General features: G+C 25.7%; 2 protein-coding genes across 3 annotated transcripts; one reads left to right on the plus strand and one right to left on the minus strand.

Moving 5' to 3' along the window:
- Positions 1-1,013: 1,013 nt before the first annotated feature.
- On the minus strand, positions 1,014-5,228 carry LOC112691283 (juvenile hormone acid O-methyltransferase). Of its 2 annotated transcripts, XM_025565445.1 has the most exons (5): positions 5,014-5,228; positions 4,648-4,947; positions 2,570-2,702; positions 1,613-1,748; positions 1,014-1,524 (listed from the first exon to the last, which is right to left on the minus strand). In XM_025565445.1, exons 1-5 carry the CDS (start codon positions 5,200-5,202, stop codon positions 1,488-1,490), a joined length of 795 nt encoding a protein of 264 aa, XP_025421230.1. In that variant the 5' UTR covers positions 5,203-5,228; the 3' UTR covers positions 1,014-1,487. The 2 variants fall into 2 exon arrangements, with proteins under 2 accessions (XP_025421230.1, XP_025421229.1); XM_025565444.1 differs by lacking the exon at positions 1,014-1,524 and having other exon boundaries at positions 1,542-1,748; positions 5,014-5,227.
- Positions 5,229-9,383: 4,155 nt separating this feature from the next.
- Positions 9,384-17,772, plus strand: LOC112691284 (protein O-linked-mannose beta-1,2-N-acetylglucosaminyltransferase 1-like). Its single transcript, XM_025565446.1, has 12 exons — positions 9,384-10,483; positions 10,558-10,785; positions 11,479-11,652; positions 11,779-12,154; positions 12,224-12,432; positions 13,134-13,204; positions 13,321-13,623; positions 14,251-14,485; positions 15,153-15,415; positions 15,532-15,862; positions 17,103-17,275; positions 17,351-17,772. Exons 1-12 carry the CDS (start codon positions 10,397-10,399, stop codon positions 17,436-17,438), a joined length of 2,538 nt encoding a protein of 845 aa, XP_025421231.1. The 5' UTR covers positions 9,384-10,396; the 3' UTR covers positions 17,439-17,772.
- Positions 17,773-22,976: the final 5,204 nt, after the last annotated feature.

The raw sequence follows: 22,976 nt of genomic DNA on the forward strand, positions 1-22,976 counted from the left end.
TTTATACTGATTTCTTTTACGCATTCAATTATAATTTTTATTTTTCACCGTTATTTGATTGTATATTTAATACATACACTATCTATTTATTATAAAGTATGATGATAGTAGTATTTTTCACGATGACGCCATCTACTGCATTCGTTCGTTTATGCAAGTATTTTATTTTCTAATCTACACCAAATTCATAACAAGTCCATACATATATTCTAAAAAAAAATTTTAACGTAAAAGTCACGTGTTATTGAAATTTATAAATATTCAAATCGATAGCCCATGACTCGACATGTCCGAGATGACAAATGTTGCTGTAGATACAGTTATTATTACAAAGCGTCATAGTCATCAGCAATATTTTTAATAAGTTTGCAGTAGCAACAATCGATAAAACACATAACAATATATAAAGTTCTTATAGTTTTATAGCATAAACGAAATTTGTATAACATAATTTTTTCAATTATATTACATCCTATTTTAGAGATACAAACAACATTGAAAATTGATTTTTCATCTTTAAATTTAAAAACTGTAAAAGTGTAATAAAATAAAATTTTACACCTTAAATATTACAGTAAAATAGTAAAATTGTTTTTATTGATCAATATTATATTTGTATAAAATAATGTATATATAAATGAGTTGCAAAATAAAAAATAAAATATTATAAAATATAATAAACGATTAGATTTATTATGAATAATATATTATTTAAATTATTATCTTTTTAGTAAATATAACTGTAATTTATATTATTTAATTTTTGTAAACAATGATTACACAGCACATTTCACATTTGTATTTCACAAAACTAGATCAGTTTTATAAGTAAAAATAAAAAGCTATAAAACGGTTCTACGATAGAACTCCATCATAGCTTCTAACGCCTAGTACTAGAATTATTTTGACATCCCTTCTTCTTAAATGACTTAAACGTAGAACTTGAACAGGCAAAGTTGGGGGAGCTATAGAGGTTCGAGCCCCATTCATAATAAAATTAAATAATCAAAGTATATTTGTAAATCACGACTATATTATAATTATATTATATTATTATTATATAATGATAACTTATAAAACTGCCCATACTAACCCATGTCTACAAGCGCCGCCACTCCTTGCATGTTGATATAATAATAAATAATAGTTATAATCAAATATATATTAAATCATATTGTGAAAATTATTTATTTTTTCTCTCTATAGTGCATAATTAGGATCGCCAATGTTTGATAAAATGTAATTCTAATTTTCACGATTCTCACGCATCGTTCTGATTGTATCGCCCTGTGCCACCATACGCGTCGATCGTATCTAAAGCTGACCTTGGTCCTACTTAAATTGTATAATGGATACTATAGTTCATCTTATATAAAATGAGTGAAAATTGTACAATATCAACTCAATAATAGGATCGGTTTAAAAATATTTTTTGTAAAAATACTTAAACTTACATAATAGTTAAACTATAGTACTGCTTAATATTTTTAATTACTGAATATAATCATAATTCTCCAATTTAAGCTGTAAGAATATTAATATATAATAATATTGTATTTATTAATGCAGATAAATTTAATCTTTTATTGCGTGTACAGTAATTGGAAGATACCTGGTTATTACTTTTGTATTTGGACATATATTAAACATCTTTTTCTCAAGTATTTTGTCTTTGATATGCATAGAATATCGATCATGTAATTGTGGTGGCAAAACATTGTACATATCATCAACGGATTTAATGGCATCTAATAATCATACAAAATATTAAATTAAAATATATATATAACAGTAAATAAAATATAATTTTCTCAAAAATTAAATGTTGGAAATAAATATAGAATGGCTTTGAATTTGTTGAAAAAATATACACTACATTCTAATGCAGTAAATGTATGGTCTATTTTATAAAACACTATACATACTCGTATTTAGCTTTAATTTTTATAACAATAAAACAATCAATATTTAAATATGACTCGTCTAAATAATATGAAAATACAGAAGGACTATAATTTTTAATTTAAAAATGCGACAAAAAAAATACCAATCATAAAAAAAAAATAAATATGAACTCGAATATATCAAACTACATTGAATTTACCAAACACAATTTGTATCTTGTACATAATCGTACTTGTGCCTCGACTAATGTTGAATTAACTTTAAGTGCATTATAATATATTATATACTATATTATATTATAATATATAATATTTATCTAGTGGTAAAATCAAAAAATTTAATTTTTTGTAGCATTTTTAAAGTTCTGAAATATTAAAAATGAATTATTTTGATTTAAAAATTTTTTTAAACATACTTAAGAAAATCTTTATAAAATATTTCATATACTTGTATAATATTTATATAATTTTCAATCAATGATATGTTAGTTATCTACTGAACTATAACACTGTTGTAGTAAGTACCTACTTAATGAAAAAACTAATGACAATCAGAAAATTACAAATTAAAAATAAAATAATATTTTAGTACTTTATAGTTGATTCAAACTTTTTTATTTAAAACTAAAATTATTTAAATGCATTTAAAAATGTTCAATAAATACCTAAGATGGAAGTTAAATCTGGATATGTATACTTTCTTACACTTGATTCACTGTTGATGATTCGAAACCCAGCCTCAATGAACATAGTTTTTACTTCATCTTGAGAATACGAGTTGTTCGGTTGACGAGTATCCTAAAAAAAATGTGTATTAGCAAATGTGTATTAGCTTAGTAAAAAACAAAAGTAAATCAGTTTAATACATACCTACATTTTTATCACAGCAAATATAAATTAAATTAGTAAAGATTTCAATATACGAGAACGTGTTTAAGCGTTATTAGCATTATTATAAACTATTTATTCGATCGATTACAATTTTGACATAAATATTTAATGTGTAACATGATATATCAATATAACCATGATCAGATTTATGCATAGGCAATCTAGGCATGTGCCTAGAGCGCAATATCTTTGAGGAGCACTACTAACTTTTAATATATTTATACCTTTAATTATGTATAATATATTAATAAAACTAAAATGAAGAATATTTAGTTATTGTATTTTATAATATTTTTACATTACTTTAAAATATTTATATTATAGTAATTAATAGAAGCCATTGGAGTAATAATATTGTGAATGTACCTATACGTTTTAATTATTAAAATGGTTAAAATTTCTGTCGGATAAAATACATATCCGATAGCATGTTTTTTCTATGAAAACATAATATTAAATTTGATTTTCATTCCCTAGTCGATTTGGTAAAATAACTATTCAATTTTCGCAAAATTACAATTTTTTAAAACAATTCGTGATAAAATTTTTAAAATTTTACTATTGAAAATATAAAAATCTAATTCATGGTTTTAATAAAGTTATTGTTAATGGAAGATATTTGTAATAAAAAGACATCTAAAATTTGAAAAAAATCGAAAATTTCAAATACCTATAAACACAGCATAAATATTTCGAAACTATAATACCTGTGTCTTTAAAATGCTAATATATGAGCTCTTTAAATATTTCGAGTTATTACGATTAGTATTTATTGGATAACAACTAAATAATTAAAATAATTTAATGTAAATTAGATAAAATATCCGATTTCATTAAAATTTCATTTTGTAAACATTTTAACGACTTTCCAGTATTTTTATTATTTTTTTTTACTGCAAAGAAAATCCTATGAAAAATCTTATACTCAATTTTCAAACCTTAAGAATAAATAGTTTTATGAATTTTTAGCTACAAAAATGTAATGATTATTCGTAATTTTGAACGTTTTATCAAAATTTAATATTTAAACACTCAAATGTTGTTTTTATGGATTTATTTTACCAGTTACGAGACACCAATGTTATGATTCATAAGAAGGAAAAAGTGAGTATCCCCCGAATATAGCTAAACAAATAATTTCGTAAAGTATTTTTACGATGAAAAGTCTTTCTGTTTCAGACTTGTGTGTACATTTTAAGTTTTTAACATTATTATTTCCGCATAAAATCCACTTTAGATATTGCATTTTTATACTAAGGCGTCAATATCAAAGAAGTATGATTTTATTTGGTATTCTATAATGTAATGTATGACATTGTATGACCTTAAATTTTAGTTTTCTATACGCTCGGGTTGAAATATATATACATATAAATGGTTTTATATAATTCATTTTTGTTTTTATTAAATATTTAGGAAATTAGTTATGACATTTTTTTCTCGTCTTATAACTGTTGATGAATATTATATTTTACGTTTATTATTGCACTTAGGAAGTTAGATTTAGTAATTATTAATCTAAAATTTTCATATTATATTATTAACTAAAAACAATGTTAAAAATTTAAACTCTGACACATTTTTTTTTTTAAATTATAATATAATTTTTTTTATTTTACCCAAAAAATATGAATGAAAAAATGAATTATTTATATAAGTAACATAAATAACATAAATGAAAAAAATAAATGCATTTGAAAATATATTTTCGAGTCGTAAGAAAAATAATATGAAATATACTAAAACTAATATATTTATATTTTATATTATACGTAAACTGGAAAATATTACAATATATTAAGTTGGATAAATTAGAAAATAATTCAACGTATAAATAAAAAAGCATACTCACTTTCACAAAGATTTGCCATTCTGCATCTATATATTTGTAAAGTTCAACTATTGGATTAACTAACATGAAATGAAGTAAAATTTCCCCACCACTTTTCAACATTGTTTTCATATTAATCAAAGCGTCAGCTTTCTTATGAATCCAATGGAAACAAAAAAAAGAAAATATTTTATCGAAACTATTTGTATACGAAATGCACTCATTAACATTTTCAATATCCAAGACTTTGAATTCCAATTTAGGGTATCCATATGTTTTTTTCGCATGTTCGACCATTTGAATTGATCTGTCAACACCAACCTAGAATAAAATATTAATATAAATACATATTGTTCATAAAATAATGTTAAAGGTTCTTTAACAAACCATCCGTTTGATTTTATTTTTTAATAGTGGATACAGAATATTTGATGATACGTCTCCTGGTCCACATCCTACATCCAAAACTATTTCATTGGGTTTCCAAATCATTTTTTCTATAAATCTATTTGAAATATCCTCGGCATCTCTTCGTTGCAACCCATTTCCTCTAATGTACTTCTCGGGGCAATACATTTCGACTAACTGAAGATTCTATCACAAAGCATTCCTTTTTATACTTAAATGAACCCAACTATAATGGTTTTGATCAACCAGGTGACCCTCTCAAGGTAAGTAATTTCCATAACAATCCCATAACATTTTTAGAAAGTAAATGAATAACTAATCAGTATCAAGAATATACGTATAACAAGTGCATGTGGTGTACATGTGGTCCACTCCCCCTTTCGTTAATCAGATTCAAATTACTTTTGAAAAATATTTTGATTTGGTTTCAAATTCCGGTTATTTGAAACAAGTGTTTCTTAAATATATTTTAATTTTTAACCCCTGAATGCCTGTGAACATAATACCCATATTTGGTGTACAGCCGTATTAAAAGAAGAATATAAATACCAACAATTTGTTATCTAAATTAAACTCGATGCTGATGACGTTGACGATAGTGAATAATATAATGTCAATTCTTAAACTTATTATTGTAGTTTAAGATTCCATTGTATTAGTTAAATAATTGTTTGTGTTTGAAATACTTTTTGTTTACAACAGACGTTTATGACGTATTCCACATAAATTACCTTTGTGATTTTTTGATCATTGTAGTATTTATCCTGTAGCATGCAAATTTGTATTATTTTCAGTCTATAAAACTTGTATTGTGTTTTAATTTCCCAAGAATATAAATATTTGTATATTTATCTCGTATTGTTGTACTATAGAAATGCTAATCAAAACATTATAAGTAACGCGAACGGCAACAACTCGTTTCCGTACATATATTTTAGCTACTTGTAACGAAAATACCTAAAAAAAGAACACTCATTTTGCACACACGGATACTTGGTAGGTACTTCGTACCTAGTACTGGTATGCTCACGCTATAAATGCTTATAATATACTACCAAGTTTTAATTAAATATTGCAGTGTTTATTATTATTAAAAAATAGTACATTAAATTTAATTTATATGATGAAATTTATTTTCAATATTTTTATATAATTTGAGCGATTGATTGTTTTATGTTCATTTCACATATCATGTAAGTATTTTTGATTATGTCCAGTTTCCTTTCTTTTATATTCTATTACATTATTTTTTATTGAGTTTATTTTTAAATCCGTTTCATTGGGATTTGCATGAGTATATCAATTACTTGATGTGGATGTGTTATATAAAATTGGCTGTGATAATGTTTATGGACACTTACCACGTTATTCATTATCTTGGGATTACCATTTGGTTCAAATCATACAAGTAAAAAAACCTCTAAATATACTCTAAAATTTAAATATATAAAATTATACAATAAATAAATATACTAAATGTACAGTTACTTGTTACTAGGATGTATATTGGTTTTTTACTACTATAACTATGAATTAAAATTATTTTATTTTCATAATTATATTTATTAAATAAATAAGAAATGAAATAAAATTAATCAAATAAGAAAAAGTAGTGTTAATTATAATAATTATATTATTTTTTTTATTTAACGTTGGACTTGTTGTTACAACATTTAAACAACTATTTTTAAATCATCAATTTTCTACTAAATTGAATGTTACGTTAATAAAATAAAAAATTATTGAAAAACATGTAATCAATACAAGTATTTCTTTAATATTTATGTAGTCTTTAAATTCATTAAATAATGTATTAAATTATTAGGAATATAATTGAAATATTAAAAAAAAAGTTAACCAAATTAAATAGGCAATGGACAAGAAATTACTTAAAAAAATTGAAGTTTAATGTTTCTTATTTTGATATCTAAATGAGAGAACAAGTACCGTGGTTTATAGCAGTGATTTTCAATCTGGGGATCGCCAAAAATAATGAATGAAATGATTTTTTCATATTACGAGTAGGTATTTAAAAAAAAAAGAAAAAAGGAAATTGTTTATCATGTAAGCATTTTATCGGTAAATAAATCAAATTTTTATGAATAAAATAACATTTTTATTTTGAAGGGGTCGCATACAAAAAAATAAAAAATGAGGGGGGGTCGCAATCCGAAAAAGATTGAAAACCACTGGTCTATAGTTTAGGTATTCGTTTCGGCAATGTTAGCAATACCGTGTAATTACATAAAGTGGAGAATTCGTGGTTCTATTTCAAGAAACGGATATAAACGTTCATTTTACGAAACGAACAACAACGCGATATGGATACGTCATATATATTATACATGGAATAATATATATATATATATATATATATATATATATATATATATATATATTTATGGGTTGATCACATACGAAAATAATAACTTCCTAATGCAATGATGCAAGACAACCTGAGTTAAGTATTTGAATAACAATTGAGTATTTGATTATAGATATTTTACATTTCTAAATATTTAATGTACGTAATATGTGTAATACTAATATTTAAAATATATAGTATATTATCCTATGTATTTTAAATTATTTAAATTTTAAATTTTAGTTACAACAGTTTTTTCTGTATTGAATGCTAATCCAGAAATGTTTCACGGGGAATGGAACGCACAGCCATATATATATATATAGAAATAGGATATATGTATGGTAAGTTGTAGCTTTAAGAACAAAAAAAAATTTTATTACACTAAAAAGAATGAAATAATATAATATGGTATTATAAATTAATAGTATACTTTTTTTTTTTTATAATACACATTCAAGTTTTCATTATTTTTCTTTAGAAAATCTGTTGATTATATTTTTCATGTTATTTTCTCTGTCAGTATTTATATCCTTGCAGATATACATAAGAACCAACTCTGTCAATCTTTTTTATCCCATTCTTGCCCTTAACTAAATTTTAAATAGTCTTAAAGGGGAAAAACTTTTTTCTGCTGATGTGATAGATATTGGCAACATAATTAAAATGTTAAGAAATTATGTATGTACTGAATAGTAATTTTAATCTAAATGATTTAATATTTCACGAGCAAAATCTTTATTTTTAAACTTAGGATTTACTAATAAATAATTATTTTTTTTTCACAGAAAAGGGCCTACTGAGATAAGTTTGTAACTTTTGATATTTTGATATATTTATTACATATATATTTATGATTTAAGTGGTCAAAAATATTTGTAACATTTTTAGGTATTATTAAACTTTTATCGCTGACCAACAAAGAATAATAATTGAAAACAAAATTAACCGTAAAAATAAAAATCTGACTTATCTAAAAATATGTTATGAAATATTACAATTGAAAACTATGTAAAAATTTAATTTGATTTTTTTTATACTATTTGTTTGATGTTTGAAACATTCATATTTTTTTAAATGATAAAACAATTTTTGTTTGATGAAATCTTGAAAATGTAATATTACTTATATATAGGACTCAGGAGTTAAAGCATTTGCTTATTTTTATGAATTGACTTAAAATGTAGCAGAGTGCTATAGAAGCTTATGTCAAGTTATAACACGTACAATTATGATATTTGAAAGTGTTTTTTTTTTTGCTTTTTTCTGCAATTTTTTAAAAAAATGCTTATTTCCAGTTTTTTTGATTATTTTTGCTTATTTGACCAATTTTTTTTATGTTTTTATAGTTTTCTCCTGCAAAGTTGTTTTTGATCGAATTAAATTGAAAATTAATTCTTATTTTATTTACGTTGTCACGTAGTTTGTCGTCGTCCAAGGCATCGTTTTAGGGTTAACAAAAATATTCCAACGCTTAAAATAGAACTGAGTGTCAAACGTCAGAATGATCAAGAACAGAGAGAACAATTTACATTTTATTTTTCAGAAAAATCCCTTAGAAAATCCATACAATTCTTTAAGTTTTGAAAGTGAAGATTTATTTTTATTTTGTTTGATTTTTTAGTTAAAATTTTATAGTTTATTTTTTTTTATAAATATTTTTGCTTGATTTTAAATTTTTTAAATGCTCATTTTAGTGCTTATAATGATGTTTTTAAACGCTTTTTTAAGCGCTTATTTTAATGATATTAAGTGCTATAAGTCCCGAGCCCTGCTTATATATTATTCTTACTTGAATAGAAAATTATAATAAATCCTCAGTTACAATTATTTTTATAATAAGCGTTTACATTATTAAATTGGACAAAACTCAATAAAAGTTATGAAAATCTGTAATATTTAAAAGTTAAAAATATATGAAACTTTCAATATTAATATTTAAAGACATAAAAAATTAATACAAGAATTTTCACAAATTTTTCTTTGTAATGAACGAAAAAATGGTTTGCTAAAAAGTCGCAAACAATTATTGTAAACTTTAGATCACAGAGTAAAAGTGCTGAAAACGTTTCCTGACTCTTGTAAGAAATCAAAAATATGATTGTGCCGTAAAAACGTAATAATGAAAACAATCGTTTTTCGTGTTTTTCAAATAGCTTTCTAATGGTAAACTGGTTGAAGGGCAGTACGAGTTGAGTTCTGTCAATTCACTACAGTGGTCGAGTGAGTACCGTGTTCTTTAGTAGGTATTCACCGAAATTAGTGTAGATTAGACAATCGAGAAATTCTAAATCGTGGGCGTTACGCGGAAAGTTAACCGTCGAAGAAAGTAGTCGGCGAAGGTGTAAATAATGTTTCCAAAGAATATATTCAAAACTTGTAAGCGTAACAGGTGGTCGTGAGCTACGAAAAGGACCGCTAGTTCAGTGCATTCCGTTGCCGTTAACGAAAAATGCTGTGCTGAGGAGAAAAATAAATAATAAGCAAATTATTAAATGTCAACTCTTACTGGTCTGCCGCATTTACGTGCCACCTTTGACATGTCAGTACGGGGCGCGCGATCTGTTGGCATCGCATGCGTTGACGTACCGCCGCCGCCGTTGCAACCCACGCTGATGTCGTTTATCGCCCGCGGCTCTGTTATCAACCGCAACGAAGTCTAGGAGCACGAGAGCGTCTCAACCGAAACGAAAACGACGATCGACAACGAACGACGAACACGATGTGAAAAACTGACCGCGACCGAGGCCGATGACGGGAAAGATTACTATTGGGTTTTACGACCGCGCCATATCCGTGGATAGTTTTGACGTTCGGTCAGGTCGCGCAAAACCGCGCACTCTTCGCTCGAACGGCCTCGTAATTGAATAATCGTCGTCGTCGGCCTAACGGAACGCTCAAGCCCAGGCCAGTTTCAGTCTCCATGGACGCGCGACACACGCAACCGATATCGGTGGACTCCAGCAGTCGTCCAGGAACGTCGCGGCTGCAGCAACTATGAACATGGGTTTCTTGGCGATTCCCTGCACCAAAGCGGCCGCCACCATCATGCGCCGCAATTTTTGTTGCTGGAAGCGCTTCAGGGTGAGTGCAGTCCGTCGGTGTATTGGAGCAATGACGCGTCGCCCGATCTAATATACGTTTGTTTGCGTTCGCAGGTGATACTTGTATCTATTGTCGTTCTGTTTGTGCTGATCAACATCATAGTTACTCTATTGCCGGCTGGCCGTCATGGTCCGCACGTCGGTGGCAGTGGTGTCGTAGCTGGTGATCTCGGCTACAATGGCTCCAACAAATGGCCTCTGTACGCTGATGCTGCCAGGTACATATCCATTGAAGTGCTGTCCAGCAAGGATCGAGTGAGGATATGTGTAGATGATGCAACGGTAATAATGACATATTTTATAGTCTCTATCCATTGGTTACTCTGCGTAATATTTTTGACTTATACTGTGTACCAAGTGTACACTAGGTTATATTTTAAGCTTTTACAAAACTTATGATGCCTATGCAGTTCATTGTTTCATTAGCTCCTATAGTGGTCAACTAGTATTCTGTTTATACTTCCATTTTTTTTTAAAAATTCTCATTTTCCACTTGTAAGTTGACTGACTAGTTTAGTGTATTTTTTTTTTGTTCCATTTCAGTATCATATCATCACATATTTTGCCCTTGAAATTACATTTTTAAAAGTAATTAATTTTATAGCATCAATCAGTATTTAATGCAATCAATACAAATTACATTAATACTAATTCTCATACTTTTTATGTTTACCATTTATATAAATTTTAATTTTAATGACATTATATTAAATAAACTTACTAAAATTATTAAACTTTAAAAAAATATGTATTTAAACTAAATTGTATTTGTAAAATTTTAAGAAAATACTTAATAACCAGTTGAAATATGATGTATTTCTTATTTTACAATTGATAAATTACATTACATCATTAGAAAATAACTATTTAAATCTGAAGTATCCATATAATTTACTAAAGTTCATTGCATATTTATCTCCTGCATTTTTTTAATTAATTTATGATTTTATATTATTTTTCATTTTTTGTTCAAAGGTAATAGATGACAGTGGACCTTCAAACAATAGAGGTATGCATGTTGTTGTTCTGAATCAATATACTGGTATGGTTATGGCACAGCGAGTATTTGACACATACATGGATGATGAACCACTAATTGGATTTTTACAGCGTGTATCTAATGGCCGTATTATGATATTCGCCATTAAAGTTAGTATATAAATAAAAAAATTACTTATTTTATATTACAATTACTTTAAATAATTTTGTGTCAGCTTAATATTGAATATATAAATTTAAAATTATTTTATTTTATTTTATCCAATTTTTTGTTAGGATGAAGCGTCTTTCCATTTAACTAATGAAGGTAAACGTGCTATGCAAATGCATGTTGGTGGTGGTGGTGGTGGTGCTGCTGCTGCTGCTAGCAGAAGTGGGTCTGGATCTACTGCAGGAGGTTCTTTGTGGCTTTCTGAGCTTGGTTGGCGTGATATGTGGGCTATGGTTGCCAAGCATCATAATAACGACCCAGAAGAAAATAAAGAAATAGATGTAATCAATGGCCGAGTGTATGGTGAAAGTTATAGTAGAAACCCGAGAGTAGTGATGCAACATAATAGTAAAAGTGCAGCTTCATCAGATTCATGGGGCACTGATGTCTTACTACGAGTACAAGTTCCACTTGATGTAAATCATAGTCAAAATAATCAAAGTTAGTATTCAATGTATACCTACTATTAAGTATTTAATAACAATAACTTATTTAATGACTATCGAATAGATGATGATTGGTGCGATTCATGGGTAGCAGCTGTTGGTTCCGAAGATAACAATGATGACAGTGGCGATGATAATGGTTCTATCATTGATGAAGAAATAGTTATTGATTCACAACTAGCACGACGACGACGTTTCTGTAGCCGCATTGAAGGGTATGGAGATGTATGCAGTTGTATACATCCAGCTCCACTGGATTTCCATCCATCTTCAGTAAGAAAGAAATATTTTAAATATTAATGATTTTGATTATTCTATTAATGATTTTATTAAATTTAATATATTTCAATAGCAAAGTAATGCTGAGAATTTTATTAATTTTTTTGAACATGTAAAATTATGACATAAGACTTGAACATAGTTTAAGTAATCAAAATTCTTATTTATTTTATTGTCAATATGTATGATATTCATAAAGATACAATATTATTTTCAATCAATCAATAGCATTATTTTAATATATTTACTAGTATTAATGTCTGAATACCTTTAATTATAATATATAAGAATTTATTAAAATAATTAAAATTGTCTAAATTATGAATATATTAAAATGTAAGTAGTAACTGAATTTTATAATATGTTTTACTTTTTATTTTATTTTATTACTCTTCTAAATGTTTTAAGTATTTATAATACTCAATAGTATTCAATAAAAATATTCAAAATGTTTGCTTTCGTTGAATTATTTTCACAACTAACTCATAATCTATCTAAATAATGAATTTCTTAAATTCTCAAGGGCTTGTGATATGAAAATGAAGAAATCATCTGAGTTATGATGTTTTTATTGTTTATGCATTTTGTTTAAATCAGTGTTGTGACACCTTGTAATTAACTATATTGACAATTTTTTGTCAGTAGAGTAAACCAAACAAAATAAATAACTTATAATAACTTTTATATACTTATAGATACCTGATTCAAATATTGACCGAGTGCCAGTTGTCATAATAGCTGGAAACCGAGCAGACTACCTTTACAGGTATAACGTTTTAAATGTTTAAACTTACTATATTATGTAATTTTAAATAATACATACATAATTGTAGATATATTATTGTGTAAAATATTCACTACTATGATATTTTGTAATAATAGAACATTAAAATCGGTGCTAAATGCTCGAGGCGTCCAACAACATATGGTTATTGTCCACGTAGACGGTTATTACGATGAACCAGTGGAAGTCGCTCGGCTATTGGGTGTGCGAGCTGTACAACACATGCCTGCTGTAGACGATTCAGTTAATGGTGGTGGAATAAATAGTAATACTTTACGCCGCCGGCGAGTTACACAGCATTATAAATCAGCGTTAACCAGCACGTTTAGTGCTTTGTTCCCTCAAGCTGACTTTGCCATTGTATTAGAAGATGACCTCGAGGTATCTGTAGACTTTTTCAGGTATGTATTTTCTTCTTATATCTATAATACAAATTTTATTTTTTCGTTTATATTTAAATATTAATATAAAAATTAAATATTTATGTAAAGTAAAATGGTCGCATTCACTGTACATCAGATGTCATATTAGATTTTATAGATTGGGAGCCCACCTTTGGGTATTGGGTTCTGACCATGGATACAAAATGTTATGTATAAAGAATTTTAACTATAGAGATAAATAAATATGGTAGTGAGTGGCCCCTTGATGTACAATATCATAATATTTTTCAAACACTTTGGCGCCACTGCTGTGTATTATAATAAAAAATTAAATCATAATGTTTATTATAATTTAAGAAATTAGATTTTTCTAAAGAACACAGTCACTTTTTATGTGATCTACATATTAATTAAAAAATATAGATTAACCTTTTATAAACTGAGTTAAATTTATATTTTTTTCCTTATTAACTTATCAAATTAAATTTATGAGTTGTTAACTGTCAACTTTTAACTTTTTGATCTTTTGTTCTCTTAACTTAAATTGAGTTAATTATTTTCATTAACTTGCCCACCTTTGGATATATATAACAAATGGTTTAATTTTTGGATAATTTAATAATGTGAAATTATTATTGTGCTTAGTTTTTTTAGTCAAACCCTTCCATTACTGGCAGTAGATGATAATTCTATAGATTCTAACAATGATGGATCTGGTTCACTGTACTGTGTTTCTGCTTGGAATGATCAGGGATATGAACATACAGCTAGTAGACCAGACGTTCTGTACCGTGTTGATTGGATGCCAGGATTAGGATGGATGCTGAAACGATCCTTATATAAAGATCAACTAGAATCGGAATGGCCAACCGTAGAAAAGGTCAGTAGACATTTCCTGTACAGATTAATCATTATATCGCAGTGTCAATAAGTCATCATTATCTAAAAACATTTTTAAATCAAATATTTATAGTTTTAATTTATAATATATTATATAATTTTTTCATATATATTAATTTATTGTATTTAACTGAATATAAATCACACATTTAAAATATACACTATTGTAATATATTGTAAAAATAGTGCAATTATTGCACTATTTTTAATTTCCTCTTAATAGCATGATGTATATTGTCTGATATATTAAAAATCAAGAAATATACATTACCTTAAGTTATAAAGTCTAGTAATATGCTTAAAAAGTAGTCATCAAATTTATTGATATAGTTTATAATTGTGATTATTCTTATATGTAACAACTACAAGTAATGGATTTCAATAAACTTATATTGCATTATTCTTTAAAAAAAAAAAAAATTAAATAAAAATTAATTAATTATCTACTTAATAACTATTACATATTTGGTAAACATAAATATTTCTTATTTCTCAATTTAAAGTTCATCTTAATGCTATATAATAAATTCATTATCTTAAATGAAAATTCAATTAAATTTTTGTATTTATCATATTGTATAATACAATAAAATGTATGATTTAAGCTACTAAAGAATAATACTAACTAAATACTTGGATGATTGCAGCCTTGGGATTGGGACATGTGGATGCGATCAAATAAGATACAGCGTGGCCGTCAATGTGTAGTACCAGAGGTCAGCAGGACATATCATTTTGGTTCTTCTCGTGCTGTCAATGTTAACCCATACTTTCAACGCACATATTTCGATCGCCATGCATTTTATAATTATAATAATGGCATTAAGACAAGTTTTGGATCTAATAGTGGTGGAACTGGTGGGGAATATGAAGATGGTGGAGGTCTGATCCATTTTAAAAATATTGACAAGTCAGTGTATTCAAATACTTTAGTTATTCATATGATTACATTTGTTGATTAATAAAGTGTTAAATTTACATTTAGCTATTTTTTAACATCTATTAATATTTCATAATATTACTTAGGATGACAGGAGTAGCATACCTTAAGATGATAGAACATATGATCATGACCGAAGGTCAGATTGTGGATCATAATAAGTGGCCATGTCGTAAAAAACAATGGAATGAACTTGCTAAAAATGGAGGTATCAGAAATAATGATAATAGTGGAATGCAATATGTTGGAGATAAAGACTACTATCAATCAGATAGTGAATTTTTCATTATTGAAGAAATGATGAATAATGACTATGCAATGAGATCTAAAAAACTATTCCTATTATATATAAAAATGGAACATCCTACTGGTGACATTAAAGATGCAGCATCTGTTGCATGGACTCCTTTGGCAAAGGTATTACAGTACCCATTATTAAATATAAATGTTCATTAGAGTTAACACATTTTATCCATAATAAAAAAAAAAAAGATAAAATTTGTTAAATCTGATGAAGTTAAATATATTATAATACTATAGTTAAAATTATAAGTAAGATGTATCTACTGTATACTACAGAATCTGAAATTATAATCAATGTTCTAAAAAAAATTAAATATTTGGAATTATAACTATCAATCATCAAATTTCTTAAAATACATTTTTATGTATTTAAATATATAACAATATATTGTTTATTGAATATTTGTATACATTAAGCAAACGTAGGAAATACTTTTTAAATTAACTTATTAGTTATAATAATGCACAATTTATAATTATTAAAATAAAAATTCTCTTAGGCATTAGTATTATAATAATTTATATAGTTGTACTTATTAAGAACATTTTTTATAATGTACTTTGTTTAAAGTATTATCATTAGAGATTAGGAGAGCATTAGAGTTTATGACTACATATTTTTTTCGTGCAACCAAAATTATACCCTAATATGATATAAATTCGATTCATGAAATCTTGATTGCAAATATGCAAACATATTTTGCATATTTTTACATATTTGATATTTTTTAGCATATAAATTAATATATTGATTGTTTCTAGATTAAGTAGCATATATTTTATAAATTATAAATATAATATTAAAAATTGTCCATATTATTATAAATTATCAATCATTACCGTTATTCAAGTCATTTTCAGTCTACAGAAACTTATTGTTGGATCATTAATAGTTCTTAATGTTTGAAAATATCAGCAAAATTATTGTTGTAATCCTGATACTTAAAGTGCTTAACCTATGTAAAATTTAACTTTATTAAAACAGAAACTAATTAATATTTTTTTTCCATATGAGCTGTTTTTTTTTTTGTAATAAAGTAATTTTAAATACACTTTCAAAAGAGTATATACATTTTTTGAATTAATATTAACTATTTTTTTACATACATTTGTTGAAAAAATAAATATATTTAATACATTTTATGGCATATAATTGCATATTTTTATGAAATTTTGGTCATTGACAACATCTAGTTATTGACATATTTTTTTTTTTATGAATTGTAGTCTATCTATATTTATGTGTCTAAGATACTTAATGATTGTCAAGATTTTTGATCATCGGTTCAATTTGTATTCATCTATCTGAGAATAATACCATTGTAAATAAATATATACATTTTTTAATTTTTAGTGTCTTGGCATATGGGATCTTGATATCCGAGGTCATTATAAAGGCATGTGGCGGTTATATCTTAATCAGAATAATCAAGATGATGGGAGAAATGCAGAAGAAGAAGGAATCCCAGGACATAGTATAAGTGGTGCAGAATTATTCATCATTAGTTGTCCATTTTCACACTTTTGGTATGCATGTATTTAATAAAATGACATTTTTTCTCGAGTTATTACTAATGTTTTTTTTTTTTTTTTTTTAAATAGCAAATTTAAACCAGCCAATATCACAGCTATATGGTTCAATACTAATGGTGGTGGTGAAGATGATGATGGTGGAGACGATATGCTATAAAACTATTGTTACCTTGGAGAAGAAGACTTAAATAGGAAGATATTTATTAATATATACATACTCAACACATTAGAAATTATTTTGTACATAAAATAAATATAATTTTTCTTTCAGTAAAGTGAAAGATACATTCACAAGATATTATTTAAAAGTACTATGAAATCTCTATTAAAAAATAATTAACTTTAAACTCATTCAAACGAATCTAAATTAATGAGATTAATAGTAAAACATTTTTTTTTCTTATAAACATGTTTCAAAATTTAATTTGAAAAATGCACAATGTATTTCAACTAGAATTTAATATTAGCTGGTAAACTAAATGATTTCTTATGTATATTGAGTGTGAAATAGTCTTAATATTTATGTAATATATTATTAATTTTTGAAACATGCTTGCATATCATTGTATTTATTAAGTTAAAATTGTTATCATTTGTATATACATATCTTCCAAAACAAAAAAAAATATACAGTATTTTAACTCTAGTTTATATATTACATTATAGACTGCTCTCATTTATTTATAATTCTGTAGATTTCATAAGAGAAAAAAAAAGACCAAAGTCATTATTACTTAAAGTATTTATTATTTTATGTCAAATGTAATGTTATGATTAAACTGTATTATTGTGTTCAACAATATAAAGTTTATTAGGACTACATATTTTCATTTTGGTTTAATAAGTTGTATTATGTTTTATATTTTTATTTTATGTACTAGTTTATGTATTCTGATTTTTACATTAACATTGTATAAACCACACCACTATTATATTTTTATTTTGAATCTAATAAAAAAAATATATAATATGTAATAATACTATTCTGTTATCTGAAAGTCGGTTACTGATAAATGTACAGATGACATGTTACACATTAAGTATTGTATATCAAAATAATTTTACTTTTAAGAGTTTCCTGATTAACTTAAACATAGATATCAGTGTTGGATAAATTAATTTAAAAAAGTAACAATTTTCTTTACTTGTTGCTTGTTACTTAAATGTATTGAATAATTTTTCAATAAAAAAAAGTGACTATGTTACTTTCCAGTTACAGTTAAAAAAAAAAAATTCTATACATTCATCAGTTTAATCTTTTATTTATATATTTTTAAATATAATAAGGAACCAATATATTTTATATATTTTTGATGGAATGTAGGTATTTGTAAAGTGTAATACAGAGAAATTACATAACGCGTTAAAAGTAGTAGTATTACATTAACTCATTACTTCTCGTTACATTACTACCCAATACTAATAAATATAGATAAAATTGTTTCTAACATACTTTTATGCTTAACTAAAGTAAAAATTAATAATAATTATTGCAAGTTTTCTTATTTTTTATGTAAAAGTAATAATCTATCAGGCATTATATATTTGACCGAAAATCATAGTTTACCAGAACTAAAATACTGTAATATTAAAACTAAACATATTTACAAATATATATTTAATAATACTTTGTTAGAATTTAAATCTTTAAAATAAGAAAATTTGAAAGTTTCAATATGTTTATATAAACTAAAAAAACAAAAATTACAGGAAGCATTATCAGATAATATTTTTTTCTTTTTTTGTAGACAAGTTAAAATAATACTTCATGAACCTTAAATTGAATTGTCTCTGAAAGTCGCATTGTTAAAGTTACAACTGTTGGTAGCTAAACTTTACAATACTTAAATGTAATTTGCCACATTTAAAATTCTAAAATATCTGTGATATAATAATCTAAAAAAATTAGTTTAATTTTTTTATTTGTTGGACTTGACAACAAATCAACATTACAGGAAATATTTGACTAAAATTATAGGGTATAAACAGGGCTCGGAAGTTCTAGAAAATCCATATTTTTCTTGATTCATCTTAGAACATCATCCAAAGTAAGATACAAATATGTTTCTCATTACTCGTATATCATACACAAAATTTAAAAATTTAATTTGCTATTTTTTTGCATATTTATGGGTTTTATTGCTATTTTGCTAATTTAGGGTTTATAATGCTACTTTCGAGTATATTTTCACATAATTTAAGAAATAATCACATTTTGTTAATAATAATTGTATTTACTAAGTTATATTTTTAAAAAATATTTTTATTATTATAAATAAAAAGACCTTATCAAATATTATTTTATGTTTTCATCGACAATTTGATGTATTAATAATTGATGACGTCATTGTTATACCCTTATTATATCATTGCATTAGTTTATCAACATTTTAATAATCTAGTATAATTTCCAAGATAAATATATAAAATAATTTAATAATAAGTACATTTTTACAAATATATTTAAGTAATTTAACATTTTTGTTAACAGTTTATAATTCAATCAGTTTAGTCTAAGTCTAATGAGCCCAACAATTTGTAAAATTATATTTTTTTAAATTAAATGCATATATTTTGATTTTTCGTGCTATTTATAGCGCATATTTTAGAAATTTTAAATGCTTATTTAAGAGCTAAAAAAGTAACATTTTTAGTGCTACAACTTCCGAGCCTTGGTAAATAATATATATACATTTAAAAGAACAAAGATATGAAAAATGTATTATTAAATAAATTGTATGAAAAACTATATTATGAAACAGTGTGTAGAATGTTTGTAATTAGTAATGCGAAAATATATTTGAAATAGTTTTAGTCATCTCGAAATCATTAAATGTCTCGACTGGTATAAATTATATTAACAGACCCTTCAAATTGTGAACACATGATGTAGGTATGCTATAAAATAAATATTTAAAAATGGAAACCGATTATTTACAAACGAATTCGTTTAACTTCTTTCAAACAGAAAATGTACATTAACCCTAACCAAAGAAAAGAAAATTGTATTTATTTTACTTGACCAAATTAATTTCCACATTTTACAACTTTTGTTTCACACGAACTAATCAATTCAGAATCTTTTTAAAACGTTAAGAAAAAAGTAAAAGATAATAATATCATTAACATGTGTTTTGTGTTGTTAAGGATAATCTTCGGGGACTTTCAATTTCCAATTCTCTATTGTATCATTAATATTAAATAAACTCTGTAATAAATAGGATATAATTAATGTTGAATCCTTAATATAAAAAAAAAAAAAAAAAATAAAAACTGTGTAAATTCATTCCATAATTTATTTATAATTTTCGTAGTACATCACGAAATCGCTGTGCGTCGTATATACGTAAATCGTGAACCAGGAATGCAATGTACACGCACCCATGTAACTGATGAACACCTACGTGACTGTGACCGTCCACTCATGGAATCCTGATCATGGTAATTGGAACTGGCCAATATTTTTAATTGAAAACTTGTTTGAAATTATTGTTTTCAACAATTTTAACAAAAATCAGAAAATGAAAAGAGCATTCGAATCGAACAAAAAAAAATCAAGAATTAAAATTAAAAAACTAAAAAAAAAAATTAAAAAAAATATATAAAATTAATGTTTTTAAAAAATCTAAAATCTAAATCTAGTTTAATAATATACATCAGCGGTTCCCAACTGCGAGGCGCACCTTTTTCCTTTGAAGGCGAAAAAAGGGAGACAAGGCACATATTTATATTGTATACTCATATTGCACTATCATATTTTTATTTTTCGATAATAATTTACTTATATTTAATTAATAAAAATGTTTTATTGGGAGGCGTAATTCATTTTGTTTTGAGGATCCGTAATCCAAAAAAGTTTGGGAACCCCCTTATATATATTTATATGTATATATATGTACATATAGTACGCGAGATTTAAGGTGGTGGAAAAATCATAGCTACGCCCAAAAATCATTTCTAAGTACCAGGATCCCAGGTGTCATTCTCTCGTTTTAATCTCGTTTTAAAAAATCAACATCGTGTTCATTGAATTGCTAATGCAAACGGTTTTCGCGAAGAAAAACTAATAGATTAGTCAATCTCTCTACTGGAAGTGCAATCACTGAAGAATTAGACATGAATAAATTTATAATGAGCCATATTTCACTAAAAGTTAAAAAAGTCAATTTCAAATAAAATTAAGTTTGTTTTATTTTATTTTATCAATATTATTATTTTTATAACTTATACAATTTTTTAAGATTATGATTAAGGTTTAGTTATATGCTAGGTTCAAAGTGAAAAATATTTCAAAAAGCAATAAATATTTCATTACATGAATTCTTAAAATCTAAATACATGCACTTAATGAATTTATAATAAATTATATAATTTGACAAATTTGACGTTAGAATGAAGTAATATTTTAAAATATTTATTGTTACGTTCTTACCTAAGAGTAAAAACGTAATTTATGACTGTGTTATCGTTATGTTCATTAAAAAATGCAAGTGTTTATGAATATAAATTGATGTAATTTAAACAACTAACTATTTTAGTACAAGCTTCTAAGATGAAATAATATTTATAACAAATTAATAATCGACCGTACAGGAATAACATAATACCTATTATATAACATATTATGATTAAACATTATATTTAAGTCTTAAAATGATTGTATATCTTACAAAATTAGAGAGACATTTGAGAGGGGGGTTATAACCCGTTAGGTTTCGTTAGTTCGAACAGTTTAATGCGTGCAACTAATGCTTGTGAATTGTTTCATTCAAAGTTTAATAAAATGTTCTACTCTTCATATCCAAATATTTTCCAATTATTAGAAGTTTTGAAAAATGAACAACTGTAACTGACATTTATGTCAAAATACGTAGCTCAAATATGACATAAAAATTATGTAATGCAGTAAAATAGGAAGATTATATCAATGATATTATGCGTCAGTGTGGAGATAAAATTATAACACGTTTGGAGTTTGTAGGAAAATAAACTTACAAAGCCTAACCAATTTAATTTATTTATACAATAATTTTCGTACATTTTTTTTTTTTTACTTGATTATTTACACTTGATATGTATTATTATAGCACACAATGTTTTTTGTATATATTTTTTTTCTATTGAATTTAATTTTAATTAAAAGTCTGTGCGCTTAACTCAGCTCTATCACGAAAAACCCATTTGACCTGGGTAATGATTTTAACACGCATTTCGGAAACACCGCAATTTCTACACCAGAAAGAATTTTTTCAACAATTCTACGTCTTAAAACACAACAGGAATAAAATTGTTTTTATATGGTATAAATTTTTTTGGCGACTAATATTATGTTTATACGAACTGCTGATAGGTAACAATGAACCAAAGAACAATTATTCTATTAATTCTTTTATAAAATCAATGGAAATACTATGGAAGAATCTCGCTTAAATAGATTGGATTTGTTAAATATTCATCGTGAAATTGAATTCAGCCCAGAAGCTGTAATCAATAATTTAGCAAAACTATCTAAACCAGTGATGCCAAACCTTTTTCCTTTGGCGGCCCACAAAGTATAAAAGTACAAAAATAATCTTTTATATTAAATTTGTTTTCTTATATTTTATTGTACATTGAAAAGATTATGAATTAAGGTACACATCGTAAGTACACATTAGTTTGATCAGTACGTTATTTTAAATACTCGGGTGATATC

This window comes from Sipha flava, unplaced genomic scaffold, assembly GCF_003268045.1.
Source record: "Sipha flava isolate LNK unplaced genomic scaffold, YSA_version1 591_pilon_pilon, whole genome shotgun sequence".
Lineage (NCBI taxonomy): Eukaryota > Metazoa > Arthropoda > Insecta > Hemiptera > Aphididae > Sipha > Sipha flava.